At 45.0% G+C, this 15,581-nt stretch overlaps 2 protein-coding genes across 8 annotated transcripts in view; one reads left to right on the top strand and one right to left on the bottom strand.

Moving 5' to 3' along the window:
• GRB2 (growth factor receptor bound protein 2) overlaps positions 1 to 5,753 on the bottom strand; it is a 63,764-nt gene extending 58,011 nt beyond the window's left edge. Inside the window, exon 1 of one of the 2 annotated variants that reach the window (XM_075111102.1) lies at positions 5,645 to 5,753. The gene's annotated coding sequence lies outside the window, so the exon portion shown is untranslated. Of the gene's footprint in view, positions 1 to 5,337; positions 5,388 to 5,644 lie in introns of those variants that run through there. The other variant, XM_075111103.1, reaches the window with a different exon arrangement.
• Positions 4,936 to 15,581, top strand: part of TMEM94 (transmembrane protein 94) — a 53,238-nt gene continuing 42,592 nt past the window's right edge. For 3 of the 6 annotated variants that reach the window (XM_075111097.1, XM_075111095.1, XM_075111092.1), the window contains exons 1-2: positions 4,936 to 5,083; positions 13,232 to 13,358. In XM_075111097.1, the coding sequence (XP_074967198.1) occupies positions 13,335 to 13,358 (24 nt within the window). In that variant the 5' untranslated portion in view covers positions 4,936 to 5,083; positions 13,232 to 13,334. Of the gene's footprint in view, positions 5,084 to 11,926; positions 12,143 to 13,231; positions 13,359 to 15,581 lie in introns of those variants that run through there. The other 3 variants (XM_075111093.1, XM_075111094.1, XM_075111096.1) reach the window with 3 other exon arrangements.

Below are 15,581 nucleotides of genomic sequence, written 5' to 3'. Positions count from 1 at the left end.
CTGGTGCATGAACCAAGAGAGAAGCTTCCTCCCATAGAAAACAATTCAGACAATCTGCTCTGGGGAATGTAGAATAGATGTAGAGAGCTCAAGATAGCCCTGATCAATTTTCTTGCAAGCTGAAAATTTAATGCCATAAGACTATTCTGACAGCTGTAGGGGAACTGACTTGCTATATACCTCTGTCTGAGATGAGGAGGAATAAAGTGGGTGCGGCAAATAGGGGAATGCCAGGAATGTAGGCACAGCAAGGAGGGAATGCTGGGAACAGGGCTGTTGATATTTGTTGCATGAACATCACCTTCTTGCCTCTTTCTTCTCACATCAACCCATGCTGGCCCCAGTGTAATAATCAAACCAGGCATGTTAGAAAAAATCCAAACCAATTCCATTTATTAGAAGTTTGAGTCTGTTTTGGAGCAGAAGTTGCTTCACCCAGGATGCCTGATGCACCAACACAGCAATGAGTATGACCTGCTCTAGGAAGACACCGAATACCTTGAGAAAACCTAGCATCTAGGTGCTAGTCTTGAAGTCAGGCCACATGCGGATACTATTTACAGATGGAAAAGGCAACAAATCCCCTTCATTCATAATTAAGTATTAAAATGGTCACCAAACAAACTGGCCCATTGATGGAGTCTACAAGACTTAACTGGTATTACTAGAGTTTCTCTAAAACCTTAATTCAAGATCTAGGTTTCTGGACTAGATATGGGATTCCCCCCCCACACCTGTATCTGGAACACCATGTGACGGTGCTAATTAGAGAATCAGACAGCAAAAATAGGGAAAAAAACCCTGTCCAAATTTATTTTGTGTGTCTGGAGAGTGGGATTGTGAATGGATTGGGTAACTCCTTTGCTGTATATTGACTACTTATTTTAGTTTGCAGTTTTGGGTTAGTGATAAAGGTGACAATATCAAAGGGATATAATAGATGTAAGCACATATACACAATATCAACATCCACACTCCGCAAATGGGGAAACAGAGGCGTAAAGGGCTTGCCCAAAGCCATACACTAACCAACACCACAGTGTTCAACAGCATTAGGAAGAGAATTTATAGTTCTTGACTTCCAAGCCTTGCTGTAACCGTCAGACGGCTCTCCCTGCTCAGAAACCCTCCCAGTGCTCTGTTCTGGCTTGCTCATGTAGGTATGGAAATGTTCACAACTGTGTTTCTGTGACTGTAAATAAGCGTTGGTGCTTGCGACCCAGACAGAATAGCTGATCAGCCAAAACATCTTCACAATTTCACTCACTACAGATCTCGAGAGCACTTGTGAAGCAGCTTAATCACCATGTGAGACAAACGGGGACTGTTTGGACTTTTGTAGACCAGGAGACAAGAAAAGTTAGCTTAGCCTCAAAACTGGCAGAGAAAAAAGGTCCAAAACAAAACCACCCATCAGCCTTACAGTAAAGCTGAGTGAACTAGGAAGAACATAATAAAAGCAGATTCTCTTCCATACCACATGTGTTTCTATGGTCACAAAGAGAAGGAGAAGATTGTTATAAAAATGACTACGTAGGAAATGCTGCTCAACCTGGGAACTGAAATAGCCATTGCTGACATCAAGAAATTAAACAATAAAATGAGTTGGCTGGAGTCACCCAGAGCTGCTTAAGCTCTGAAAGAAATCTGTAAAAGGGAACCAGATCCAACTATAGTGTGCCATCTCCCTTTCTTTAGTACAAAAGGGCTTCTGCTTTCTTCCTACTCCCAATTCAGTCATCTGTCATTTTCAGGACAGCTTGGAATTGTCAGTTCAATTACCTTTCAGTTTGGAGAAAAAACAAAGCAGATGCTATTTATTACTAAAAGGCAGAATCTCTCCCTTTTGAGGAATATATCAGCTCATCATCTCACCTTTTGTTTTTTTTTTTTATAATTAGACATTGAATTATGTGCATCACCCTCATTTATTAAACAATACACAGGAGCTGGGAAGTAATCTCATTCAGCTAAAATGAAAGACTATCTTCCCTTCAGCTTTGGTAGAGGTGTTGGTCAACTCAACTACTGCTTTTAATTTTTAAGACTCAGGCAGCTTTTGTATCAGTCTTCCCCTTTTTATTCCTCTTATCACTACACACATATTAGAAATAAGGTCAGTTCCTGTCATCTGTCACGAAATGTGCAAATGGGCAGGGGGAGCAGATATACAGCAATTGCCTTTTCTAAACAATACAACATTTTCTCACTGATTTAATTCATTTTAAAATTATTTTGCACTACTGTTCAGAAATGCTACTCATCAAGTATTGATTAAAATGCAACTTCAATATCTTGCCAGAGCTTAACTAAAAGAAAAAAAGGCAAAGAAAGATTTTTTTGCATACAATACCTGCTTTAAAGTGGTCCTACTCAAATTCTCATGTCTGCTCTACCCGCAGCAGCACACTGATGAGGACTGACTGAAAGGCACATACAGGGAGGTCAAATAGTTCCTTTGGATCTGTCAGGCGCTGCAAGCCATTCAGAGGCGGAAGCTTACTGCAGCCCGAGCCATGTCTCTGCCCATATGTTGTGGTCCCAAGAGGAGGGAGTATATTCCTGCGCTGAAGACATGGCGAGCATGAAATGAAGCATTTTCAGACTACATACACACAGGTTTGCAGTAGCTGTTTCATTTCTCTAAACTCACTTCCTACCAAAATTATATAGGAGGCCTTTATACAGCGAAACGATTCCAAGCAGTACAAGGATGTGGGGAAAAAAACACCCAAAGAATAGTTTTAATAGCAATTTTGAAGCAAGTATGAGAAGCAGTCTTAATTTGCAGGCAGAACTGACTGACCTGAGCTTTCCATACCAGAATATTACATTACTATAAAGATCCAGAAGTAACATTATCTCATTTACCTTTAGACCATTCATTCACAATTCTGTAATCAGAGGATGATGACTTAACGTAAGACAGAGCACTTGCTTGTAGGACAGGCCTTCACACCCGTGTCCTCAGATTCAAAAGTCATGCCAGTGTAGTGCCTTTTAAGTACTTCACAGCATTTGCCTTTTCAGTTTTCCCTTTGTCACCGTACTACAATACATGGCAAATGTGCTCTCTGGATACCTGTCCTACTTCTGAATCTACAGCGACATTGTCCGATTCAGGGGTGTTCCTGCTCTTCCAAACGTTCTTGTTACAAAGCATTTTAATGATATTTTTCACGTAATCTCAACACACTCCACAAGCAGTAGGTCCTTAAAAATCACTCTGAGGTGAACAGTTAGATCTGCCTTACAAAGGAGGAACTAAAGGCACAAAGAGGTTAAAGGTCCAGTCTATCAGCCCCTATAACTGCATGTCTCAGTGACAGAAATTCTATATACAGCATACTTGTGAGTGAACACAGGTTTTATTAATGGCTTGTTCAAGATCCACAGGGACTCAATGTCAGAGGCAAAATAATCCAGACTCCAGATCTCTGTTCAAGATGTATCTTTACTCTGACCTTTTATTTAAAACCTCCTACTAATTAAGTAGATTTTATTGAGGGTGGAACAACCTAAAGAGGAACTAAAGAGTGCTTAGTGCTGCACAAACATCAACTCATGATCTTACGTTATTACAATTCCAGTAACACATTTATCCTCTTCCCCTTCCTTGTACCATTTCTAAATTACACCATAAAATTTGCCAGACCTGCCATTTTATTTCCTTCTAAGACACTAAAAACACGAACAGTGTCACTCAAGTGTTTTAGAGTTGTGGGTTGTTTTTTTTTTTTTAACTGATTCCAGGGAATTGTTCTGGGTAACAAGCAGCACAGGAAAGCCAGAAGTTCCGTGGCCTTCATTCTCCTCATTAAATTTAGACTGCATTTAAAAAGAGCCAAAATCACACTTGTAGAACTCCAGCACTCTGCATGTATATTGAATTCAGACACTGTGAAAGTAGACTGTCTCAAAGGAATATTGAGCACACTCCCAAAATACTACACGCTTGTCCAAAACCACGTCTGCAAGGAAAACAGTGCGGAGCTCAAGTTCTTTGTACGATTTATTGCCGTAAAATTGCAAACAACTGCACCAGGCTTTGGCATCTGTAGTTTAACACAGTAACAAACATCGGTTTTGTAAAGAAAAAAAAAATCTCACGTGGGAACTGTCACATCACAGCCTGGGATAACAGAAGCTCTACAATGAATTAGAGGAACCGGAAAGAAATCAAAACTAAGGGATGTCCATCTTTTCAATTCAGCCATTCCGCTATCAATTCAGAAGACAAACCCCTAATCTCTGCACAGACATTTTACAGAAATCTTCCGTACACAGGCGGAGAAATGGGCCATCTCTGCCTCACGCTGCTCATTTCCTTTCCAGATTCTGCAGTGGCTTAGATTTCTCGTTAGATTACGGGCTCGGAACGTTTCTGTGCGCGTTCCCACCGTGGCTTCCTGTGCATCAGGCACCCAGCGCGTGCAGCCACCTCCTGCCTCCTTTGGGACTTCCACTCAGTGGGTTACTCTACGGCAAAAGCGGCTTTTCAGAGGGAGATCTGCAGGTGTCACCCTCCTCTTGCAGAGGCACAGCCCTGGCAAAGGGACACCCCTTCTCCCTCACCCCCCCCCTTGACTGGGGCACCGCCACGGCCTGCCTTTGCCGACGGGCGGGAGCTTTAGACCACAGGCCGCTCTCGCACTCTCTCCGGCCCCTCACGCGTTCCCTTCGCTCCCAAGTCACTTCGCTGACCCTCGGCACCTCGGCAACCTGGGAGCCGGAGGGATGACGGCTCCCGCTGGCCGCCCCCTCGGGGCTCCCGCCGCCGCTCATCGGCTCAGAGCGCTCAGCCCGCTCCCGCTCCCCTCCGGGCAAGCCTCGACCTGCCGCCAGGGCGGATGCTCGGCTTCGCGCGCCACCCTGCCTAAACCAATCACCGCGCGGCGTACGGCGAGCCGCGCGGGATGCCACCAACCAGAGACCGGCTTCTTGAGAGCGCGCCGAAGCGCCACCGCGGGTCCCCAGCGCCGTGGCGCCCCGCTTTGCCAGTGACCCCGATGGCGGCCCCGGCGGTGCGGGGGGAGGCCCGGCGGGCGAGCGGTTCCCCCGCCGAGATTGCCCGGCGCGGCTGGTGAGTAGGGGCCGAGCGGCGGCGGGGCGCGGCCGGGCTCCGTCCCGTCGGGGAGCGGGGGCCGGGAGGGCCCGCGCTCCCTCAGCGGGGTCCCCACCTCGGCCGCTATGGCGGGGGAGGCCCGAGGCAGAGCCGGCGGCGCTCCCGCACAGCACCGCTCCCCTCAGACACCCGCCGGCGGCTTATGAGCGAATTTAAAAAAAAGCAAAACCACCCAAAATGGCGCTCCCACACATGTTAGTGTCCCAGCTCACCCGGCGGGGCTTCTCCCCGGGCTGAGGGACGGGCTCCGCCTCGCAGCGCCGCAGAGCATCCCCCGCCCCGGGCACCGGCCCCGGGGGCTCCCTCAGCCCCGGGCGGGGGCCCCGGCCGAGCCCCCGGCGGCGCGGAGCGAGGCAGGGCGCTCCGGGAGCCTGCGGTGCTGCGCTCGGCTAAAACTCGGGTTTTAGGGACCATCCCAAGTTCTGACTAAAACGGCTTCACAGGTTTGCCTGGAGCCCTTACAAGCTCGGGGAGCAGCCTCGGCTCAGCCGCTTCGTTTTGCTTCGCACCTGCTCCTACCTGATCAGCAGAAGTTCACGGCACACTTCGTTTTGCCTCAGACGTCCGCTCGTTTTATTGCCAAAAGCCATGATCCGTGCGGAGCTTGCAATACATTACCGCTGTTTGTTCGTTGTTCTGGAGCTTTCCCCCATCAGGATAACACAGGCCGTTATTGATAAGAATAAGCCTAAAAATACCCGTTAAAAAATCCTATTACGCAAAAAACTTGCACAAGAGGTTTGTCTTAGATGATACCACCTACCCAAAAGACAGCTAGAGGAAAGGAAGGAAAACCCACAGACAGGAGTTGATAGTGTTTTAGCTACCCATTTAAGACTCACTGGGTTTTCACAGAATAGCTTGTGCCACAGAAGAGTTTCTTTAGTCTTACAAGTTACCAAGATAGCAGATGAGCATAAGCACCCATCCATCCTCCCAGGGCAGCTACCGAGTAGTACATATTTTCACATTTTCTGAGAGAAGGAAGCTGCTATGGCATGCTCATCTAAAATGCTACTATTTCCCTCAGCAATTGTGGAATAAAGTTCCTAGTTGAACAAAGAGCTCATACAATGGTATAGTAGCACATGATCCTTATGAATACTTCAGGTTCCTTAGAAATGCAAGTTTCTGTCTAAACAAACTGTTACCTAACAGCTGCTGTACAGCATTAAACTACAGGGCTTCTTCAAATATAGCAAAATTTGAATAACCTAGGAAGCAAACTAGATTTACTTTCTAAGAAGCCTGCTTAATACAGGCATGTATATAAACAGCTACACTATTCTGGTTTTATGCAAGATCTCTTTGTTCTTTAGTACTTTATATTTGTTTGTTGTCTTTTACTCAGGCACATCAAAATAGCTTACATAATATTCTTCTTAACTATGACCTTTTCAATAAACACATTGCCAACATTTTTTATCTGATGAGGTTAAGATATTAGCACTTTTAGCCTAGGTCACAAAACAGATCAATATTGCAACTGCAAGTGGAACCAAGAAAACAAACCTCCTTCCTCTAATCTTCATATTACAGCTCTAACGGCTTAAGTCTCTGTATCTTTGAGGCCACTCTCATTTCTGTTAGGGTCCTACCCAAACGAGCTGCTAGAAGCCACAGCAAGCACTCCAGAAACCAAGGTGTTCCAGTCAGAAAGACAGCCCTGAGGGAGGGGTGAGTTTTGAGGGTTTATATACCCCTGTGGCTGGGTGGGGCTGGCTGGGAGCAGGGCCAGGGGCCAGGGGGGATTGGCCAAAAGACAAGTCCTTCTGTAGGGTTGGCCAAATAGAGGGTCCTGGCAGGGCATGGGCAGCGTTGTCCTGTGCCCTGGGGTACATGGAGCAGGGTTTGCTTTGGATTGATGTCTCTGATAATGTATGGCACCGTCTGTACACTAAATAGGGCACTTTGGATCTCTGTCCAGAATGCTTTTGAGTGAATAGTGGCAAGAGTTCTTATGGAGCTGCAGAGAGCTCCTCTGTTTTCCTTTCACAGTAGAGCGAGCCAGCTCACTGCCCTATTTCTAGACACAATTCGTCATACAAATGTTCATTATAAAACTCTCATGGAGCTTGTTGTGAGAATAGCAGAACACACGATCTACTGAGCTGGTCAGTGTCATTTTCACATAAGGCCTGTGCTTTGCTTTGGATGTGTGACCTTGATCTTGTTAATGGCCTTCAGGTGCTGGGCCTGCTTTGGGGAGCTCCCAGAAAACACCTTCCCATCAGCTTGACATTTGTTAAATACCTTCAAATGGCAAGCACCAGTGTAGGAGTGTTTTTGCCTAGATTTACTATAAACTATTCATATAACACACTTATTTATAAACTGGCATTAAGAGAAAAAGCTGCTCCTTTATCTGTGAGTCAGTGTACGTCAGCAAAAATTGATTTGCCGAAGGTCCTATAAATACAGCACGGGCTTTTTTATTTTATTTTGGGCTGCTGCCTTTTTGTGGTTTTCTAGCATTCCAGGATGATTTCTTTTAAATGGAGGTAGTTATACAATCCTGGTTACCATAATAACCAATATCATGATGAAGAATGACGGCTGTCACTTTGCAGTGAATTCTTTCATACATTTGCAGTAAAATGTTTTAGTTGTCATTCAAGGCATCGTGCCACGAAGCAGGTGATGTCTCATTGCTCTGCAGAAGCTGGAGGGGCCATTACCACTTTCAGAACTGTGCTTTTTGTTGCATTTTTCACTTTAATACAGACCGAATACATGCTGTGTCTTTCTGTGGCAGGCTTAGAGTACCTGAAGCACAAAAGATAAAGCAATCCTTTAATTCCCAAGCACTCTTTTTTTTTTTTTAACCAAGTAAGGAAAAAAAGAACACAGCAAAGATCTTTCAGATTTATTATACCTTAATTTGAAACGGTATCGTCCCCTGTGGAAACAGCAAGGTAGACGAACCTAGCTTGATCATTCTTTTGATCATGTCCATCAATTACTTCTGAAGTAACCAGAAAAAAAATAAAACAAAAATAAATTTTTTTTTGATTGTGTAGCACCTTGTTTTGCCAATCTTAATCTTGCAAGTAAACCAATGTTCTGACTCTGACAAGTGTGCCAAAGCTATTTCCTACTCCCCTTCTCCCTCCTTGTTGCTCAGCTTTTGTTTTAAGCTACCGCTGTCCTTAAGAAAGGAGGCAAGTCTGATGTGCAAGTCATGTGCTGAAGAAAGAAGGAAGGAGTCAGATATTTTTTATTGGAAAACTCTCAGCAAGTGAGGTTTAAACAAAAAACAAATATCACCCCCAAAGGGCACACCTGTCAATTGGAAGAGAAATTTTAAGTTAATTTCAAGTTTAATCCTGTTCCTGATTCAAGGTAGAATAGATCTCTTTCTCTAATTCCTGTCATTTGGCAAGGGAAGCGGAGCCTGCGTGAAACACTCCTGATTCCTCACAACCATGCAGAGATGAGATGTTTGACCGTGACTGAGTTGATAATACTTAGCACATAGACTGCATTAGTTCAGAAGATCTCACTCACTTTACAGATACTAATAAGTCTACTTCACAGTTTCTCCCTGAAGCAGAGACGCATATCCCTATATCCCTATCTATAATCTAGGGTTATTGAGACAGAGACTGTTTAGCTGGCCCAAATCTTGACAAGTTTTTCACAAGCAGACACTGAAGCCAAGAAGCGTGGCTGCCAGCTCTTTTGCCGTAATTATTCTGTGCTCTCAATGGGTCTGAAAGCAATTGACGCTGTCATTTGATGCACCTTTGGAAGCCCATATATCAGCAAATGTGCCCGTGTTGCAAATTATCAAGCAGGCATCAGCTGCTCGTGAGCAGGAAGACCGTATGGTTCTGCTGATAGCAAAACAATCAGCTCTAATCTAAACCATTTTCTCCAAGGCAGCTGCTTTTTTTGGTTATTATCTGTCCCCCGTGTTTCTATTCTTGGTGTCAGATCAGGCTTCTGTTCTTGAGGAATTCACTTTTGGCAGCAAGAAATGTTCAGATTGCCCATCATTTTTCATAGAGTAATCTATGTTGGGAATTTTTGGCAAATAGCATTAAAACATCAGTGAGTGAACACTTTAGGGAAAACAGTATCATAAGGTAGATTCATTTTTCTCCCTAAAGACTTGCAGCTTTAGAAACACATTTTTCTTTCCAGGTGTCTACAGGTTCTTTGGTTATCTGATCTTTCTGTTTTTCGAGTTGTTTCCTGGGTTCTGTACGTAATGTATCATACTGCATTGTTTCTTATTAAATTTTAACACGGATACCTCATGCTGATGCTGTGAGGTTTGGTAAGTTGGCGTGCTTTGAAATGATTAGATTTCAAAGGAGGATCTGAAAACACAGTGGTCATTACCTATATAAACACACTGACTGCGTAAGACAGTGTTATTGAAAGATGATTCGGTAAACAGAAGTTTGAATGGATCCTTGTAAAGCTCTGCTGCTGCTGCTCAGAAGGGTGTTTCAAACACTTGTTGATACTCAGATTAAGCTACAAGACTTACTCTTCGCTCAGGGCACTCCCAAACAGAAATGAGTTTGGAGTGATGGGAATGTGTTTTTCAGATTTGAAAAGGTCTGGGTGTCAGATACACACTAAGCACTGAACTCATTCATTCTTATAAAATAAAGACGTTCTAACGTGCCTTGCAGACCTTTCCACTTAGCTATGGGCTAACTGTTCGCCAAGTTCGGCATACAGTATTTCCACAATGTTGTCTTGCTGTTAGTGGTATGCGCATTGGATTGAGTTATTTGGTGGCCCGTGTCGGGTTTCACTCTGCCTAATGATTTGGAAGTAGGCTGCGTGCAGCATGATGACACTGGAAAGCCACATCCAGCCTTTTCCAAGTTTCATGGACTGCTCTAGGCATGAGAATCCTGAGGAGGATGGAGTGTGCTGGGAAACTGGCTGCGCTTGGAGTCTCTGGTGTCTGATTAGAGCAACCACAGCTTCAGGCATCTCTGATCGTCTGCGGCTGAATACGTGACACCCACTAACATGTTCCAGCAAAGCAGTCCCACTTCATTTCTGTCCTGCTCTCTGGCAGAGCTTAACATGTCGACAGCATGAGTGACTAATTGCCCGGGCAGACAGAAGGGAGATAAGAACAGGGAGGATGGACGAAGGCAGATACTCTGATGTAGAGGAAATACACTCCTAGGATGGGCTCAGAGTGCGGTGAGTCCCTGATGTTGGGTAGGGGTGATGGAGAGACACACGTCCGGTGGTGGGAATTACAGGAGTCACTGAAAGAGAAGAGACTGGGAGGGGAACACAAATGGACCTTGTTGGGGATGGAGTGGATGAATGCGTATCTCTGCAGATCCACACATTGCCTACAGAATTAATGAACTGCTTCAGCTCCTCATTGTGCAAAGCTGTTCTTTGACTGTTTGCAAGACCCCTCTAATGCATATGAGGTTTTCAGTTGGTACGACATAATTCTTGCAGTATTTTTGCAGACCTTTTATTTTGATAAATTATGCATTTGAAAGAAAGCATGCAAAGCGCATTTTGTATGGCTCCAGTGCCAATCCTGGTGCAGAAATGGAGGAAAGAGAGTTTCTCGTGGTAGCCTGTCTTTGCTTTTTGCTTCAGTTGCCCTAATGCTAGGATATCCCAACCTGTCTAGAATTAACTGTGTTTGGAATTCTTGTTTCTGAGTGAAAACCCATTTCAAAGTGTAGTTCTACTTTGAAAAATGAAGCATTCTGCTTGTATTGTATACCCAGATTGTCTGGGAAAGGCTTGGCTTCTTGCATTCTCTGTGTGCCCTGTCTACACTCTGACCATTGTTGGTACCTTCAATTGGGGATGTGAGAGAAACTGAACTGCTTCTACGTTTCAGGTCAGTTTTTCAAATTTTGGAGAAGCCCTGAGCATGTATGATGACGAAGCAGCGCTGCATGTCTCACTGATTACTTCTGCAAGCTCTTGTTATACTCTTCATGATAACAGCTTTTGAATTTCCCTGGATAGGGAGTATTCACTCTTTCCAACTAATATTTCATCTTTTTAACACCCTCGTTGGGTATCCTGCTTCCTAGCTCTGAAGGACTTCAGGGCGGTGTTCCTAAGCACGCGCATGACGTGCCTTGAGCTTTAAGGAATGGTGTGTTTTGCGTTCAGGATCACATTTCAGTTTGCTGCCGAAAACAGCGTGTCACTCACAAGGCAGTGCAGCAAATCCTGCCTCCTGCCCGGCTGCCTCCCGGCACGGCCCCCTGCCCTCCAGCCAGAGCCACCCACTGCTGCTAACCACACGGGCTCCATGGGATTAGCGCAAACAGTCCAGGTTGTTTTGCCTTGTTCTGCTTTTGTGACTCTGGCTTCCCAGTTACCCAGTTGTGTCATGGGTAATTATGCTTTTGAAGTCCAGATTGAGAGAGAAATTCAGGTGCTTAACTTCTGTTTGAACGAGTGAGAGCACGGTGTGTAAATCCTTCAGTAGGTTTACCAATAAATCTTCTGTCGGAGGGGAGTAAAAAGAATAATCATGGATTTATTTCTTAGCCTTTTTATTGTTAGTGACCATTTTCTCCTTAAAATCATCTCCTCTTGCCTTCCCTTGTATTGAAGTCACTCTCAAGTTAAAGGCAAGATACCGAGGCTCTAAGCTGCTGTCTGCAAGCACACAAAAGTACATTTTCCTCCTTCCCACTCCCAGCCCTCTTTGTCAGCTTCGCTCCAGTAACTTTGTCTGATCCTCTCTTTGCAATTGCTAATTGGCCTGGCAGGAATACAAAGTGCCTGAAAATAGCTGCGTTCCCTTGGTGTGTGCACACTGACAAGGGTCATAGAACAGAAAAGTAGGGCAGAGTCCAGACTTGCGGCTCATGCCAGCCAGCCGGCAGCCAAAGAAATGCCTCTTGCAGGTGCTGGTTGCTGTACTGGAAGCGGTTCTTTGATAACCAGCAGCTGAATACTGAACGCTCACCGCTTCCCGGAATGCGGGTGCAGGACTTGCCTTGTATGAGAAGAAATACTGACGTCTAACTCTTCGGTGTGGTGGCTTTCTTAGTAAGCTTTGGATGCCTTTTGTTTTTCTTGAAATGATGTAGCATCGTGGAGAGTAGTGCTGTAGGTGACTGCCACAGGGGTGGGATCTCCAGAACCCTTCTTCTCTGAAGAAGGCAGTATGGTATAGGCCAGTTTAGTAAATCCCAGCTGGCAAAAGCCAGTCCTGTTGTAATTAGGAAATGTGTGGGTGGTCCGGATTGATTTGCACATCCAGCTGCTTCCTTTTTTGTTTGGATTTACAAGATGTCCAAGCCCTGAGTTTGTGTGGGATATTGAAAAATAGAACCAGGAGTTACTAACCAGCAAAAAAGACTTTCCCAAGACGAATCATAGCACAATCTTATAATATCTTGTTGTGTTTATATGTAAGAGAATCCTCTGAAGCAATGTACACAGATCCTTTGTTTTGTCTAGAAAAGACATTTTGCATATGTGGAAGGAGAACAAACTTGTGCCGTGGGAGATCAAGGAGGAGACAGGCTAGAAGAAGGATATGAGTTCCAGAGCTGCTTCCTACCTTAGTTCTGTTAGAGTCCCAGTTGTGCTAAAAAAGGGAAAAAAAAGCAAGACCTACTTCCCTGGTAATCTGGAATTGTTTTTATGACTTCTGGCCTACTTAATGGTGGTCAGACACATGCGCAGCCCTTGTCAAAGATTGTATGTGTTGTTCAGCAAATGGAAGAATCATTACTGCAAGCTCCATTAGAGATTAGCTGGACAAAGCTCCTGGTAGATAAGAATAGCAAGACAAATAGCCATGGGTGACAGCATGCTCCAACACCTGGTGGAATCCAACGCCTTGTCAGCTTTTTTTGGAGGCTTGCCCAAAAGCGTGTCAGGGCTGCAATAATACTCCTACTCTGAGCTGCAGGGAACTTAATTCATCTCCTGCTGCCAGTTTTGGGGGGGACTTAAGCTAATGGGATTAGTTATGAGTAAGGGGATGGCTGCTGTACTATTAGAAGCACTTTCAGCTCCCCAGTTCTTCTTTTCAAGATCCTGTCATTTCAATTTTGTGAATTCCATCACTTTCTTGTCCTAAAGGGAGTGATGTGGGGAGATTGACTGCTTCCCCTTCTGTTTCCACAGATGGTGATGTGATAAGTGTAGCCAAGCTCATCTCTAGCTAGGAGACATTCTCCCCTGAGGAGCGATCCCCTTTTGCTGGACATGCGTACAGAACCGCGTAGCAATGGACCTCAAGGAGAAGTGTCAGGTAGGTTTCGTGGTAAGGGTCATGCCCAACTTACATGTTGAATCCTTTTAATTGCCCTTCATTATTTTGCATCTCCAAAGACTCACCATTTGGCCTTATTAAGTGATGGTATAATCCATGGTTATTATCAAAGTTGAGAGTTCTGTCACCTTCACATTCCTAGGGATGTACTTGCTCGTACCAGTAGGTAAGTCCTTTGTAGGCTGGGACTGAGGCACCATGGTGGAACAACGTAAGTGTCAGACAAGCTTTGTCTTTCTTCAGCTTGAAGGTAGGGCTTCAGCCCCCTGGACACTTAGCTTGGTCTTATTTGTGAGACTGAATTCACTGAGAAGATTTTTTAAAATAAACTAAGGTGATGAAATCATCTGAGTCCAGTTTTACTGATTATAAGTGTATGTATTTCGTGGGCAAGTGCGTGTCTTTCTAGGGAGTGCTGCAGGATAGCAGTTCTAGATCTGGTTTAGTAGGTGCCAGATAAGTCTAGATATTGTATGGAGGGGCAATCTGTCTCTTGCTATCTTGCCATGCTTTGAGCTTCAAAGGAAAAAGAAGAGAGAGATATCTTTGGGAATAGCTGCTATAGAAGCTAAAAACACATATCTGCTGTGGCTGACAGGAGGCTGTAAGCTTGGCACATGTTACTGCTTCCCAAATGTAAAATGATTTCGATTACTTCCGTGAGTAGTCTGCTGGTCACTTACATTTTAGCCATGTTTCAGCAGAGTACAAGTACCGTTGTCAAGAATACCTGAGTATTAAATGTACTTCTCACTCAAAAAAGTGTCCCGATCCTAATTCTGGATCCCAATCAGAAATGGGACAGGTAGTTTAAGACCAGTGGAGAACATTATACATGCCAAGTTCTCAGCTGACTCTGGTAAGAGACCATTCTTGGCTTTGCTTTTTGGTGTCCCTCTCTCCGCCACACTGTAAGCTTTGTCTGCCAGATGGTGTTTGCTGTCTCTGTTGTTCTGCCTTCGTCCCTTTCTTGCTGTTTTGTTTACAGTGCTTCCAGCATCAGGAAGTGGTTTTGTTCATTAGTCCAAAGTACCCGTTAATCACCTAGGCTCAGACCTGCTCTGAAAGATTACTACAGCAGTGTAAGTGGCCTAGAAGGTACTCAGTTTTTCACATCAGCTCTTGCACTTGCCAGCTGGACTTCTTATTTGCTAGGTTTTTTGTTCTGTAGTGTGCTAGCCCAGGCAGGTCTGGGTTTACTCATGCCTGAACCTCTCTCCGCTGGTATGTTCAGAGGACGTGTTTGAACTATGTTGTTTTATATCAAATTGCTGTATTACTATGGAAGTAACATTCCAGTGAGGATAATTACCTATTTATTCTCTTGTTAATGACATCATGGGCTAATCTGGTATTGATCATTTTAAGAGATGACGCAGGGAAGTGTTCTGCGTAGGATCTGAGAGCGCCAACACAGGCGTTGCTGCAGCCGTGGCAGAGTAGAGCGGGGACATTTTCACTCTAGGTCACTATCTTTGGTTCATCTCTCTCATGTGGCATTCTTCATTGTACAATGCAGGAAGAGCGTATCAAATGGTCTCTAGCCCAGTCCTCCTCAAGCAAGGGGAAGTCTTCCCTTCTCCAGATTTTCTCTCTCACCTGGTGGGCTGGGACGCCTGAGGGCCAGCCTTAGTAAAGACATTCAGTCACTCTGCCTTCTCTGCGTCCTGTGTTACCAGGGCACCCACCTCGTTCAGCCGCAGGCCCAGTTTCCCCAGTCTTTTACTACTGATGTATCTGAAGAAGCCCTTCTTGTTACCCTTGACATCCCTTGCCAGATTTAGTTCCAAGTGGGCCTTGGCCTTCCTCGTTGCATCTCTGCATACCCTGACAACGTTCCTATATTCCTCCCAAGTGGCCAGTCTCTTTCTCCACATACTGTGAACCTCCTTCTTCCATTTGAGTTTTTCTAGAAGCTCTTCGCTCATCCACCCAGGTCTCCTGGCTCCTTTGCTTGACTTCTTCCTCACAGGGAGGGACCAATTCTGAGCTTGGAGGAAGTGGTACTGGAATATTGACCAGCTCTCTGGGACCCCCCTGCCTTGTAGAGCCTTAGCCCGTGGGATTCCTCCAGTCAGGTCTTTGAAGAGGCCAAAGTTAGCTCTCCTGAATTGTCCTGCACAGGGAGGTTATGGGGGGAATCATGGTGTTCTGAAGTCCTAGTCTCTTCTGATTTACTGAAGTTTTTCCTCCCTTGTTTCT

Source organism: Phalacrocorax aristotelis, chromosome 16, assembly GCF_949628215.1.
Source record: "Phalacrocorax aristotelis chromosome 16, bGulAri2.1, whole genome shotgun sequence".
In the NCBI taxonomy this organism is placed as follows: domain Eukaryota; kingdom Metazoa; phylum Chordata; class Aves; order Suliformes; family Phalacrocoracidae; genus Phalacrocorax; species Phalacrocorax aristotelis.
The sequence above is the reverse complement of the archived record's forward strand: the minus strand, read 5'-3'. Positions and strand labels throughout refer to the sequence as shown.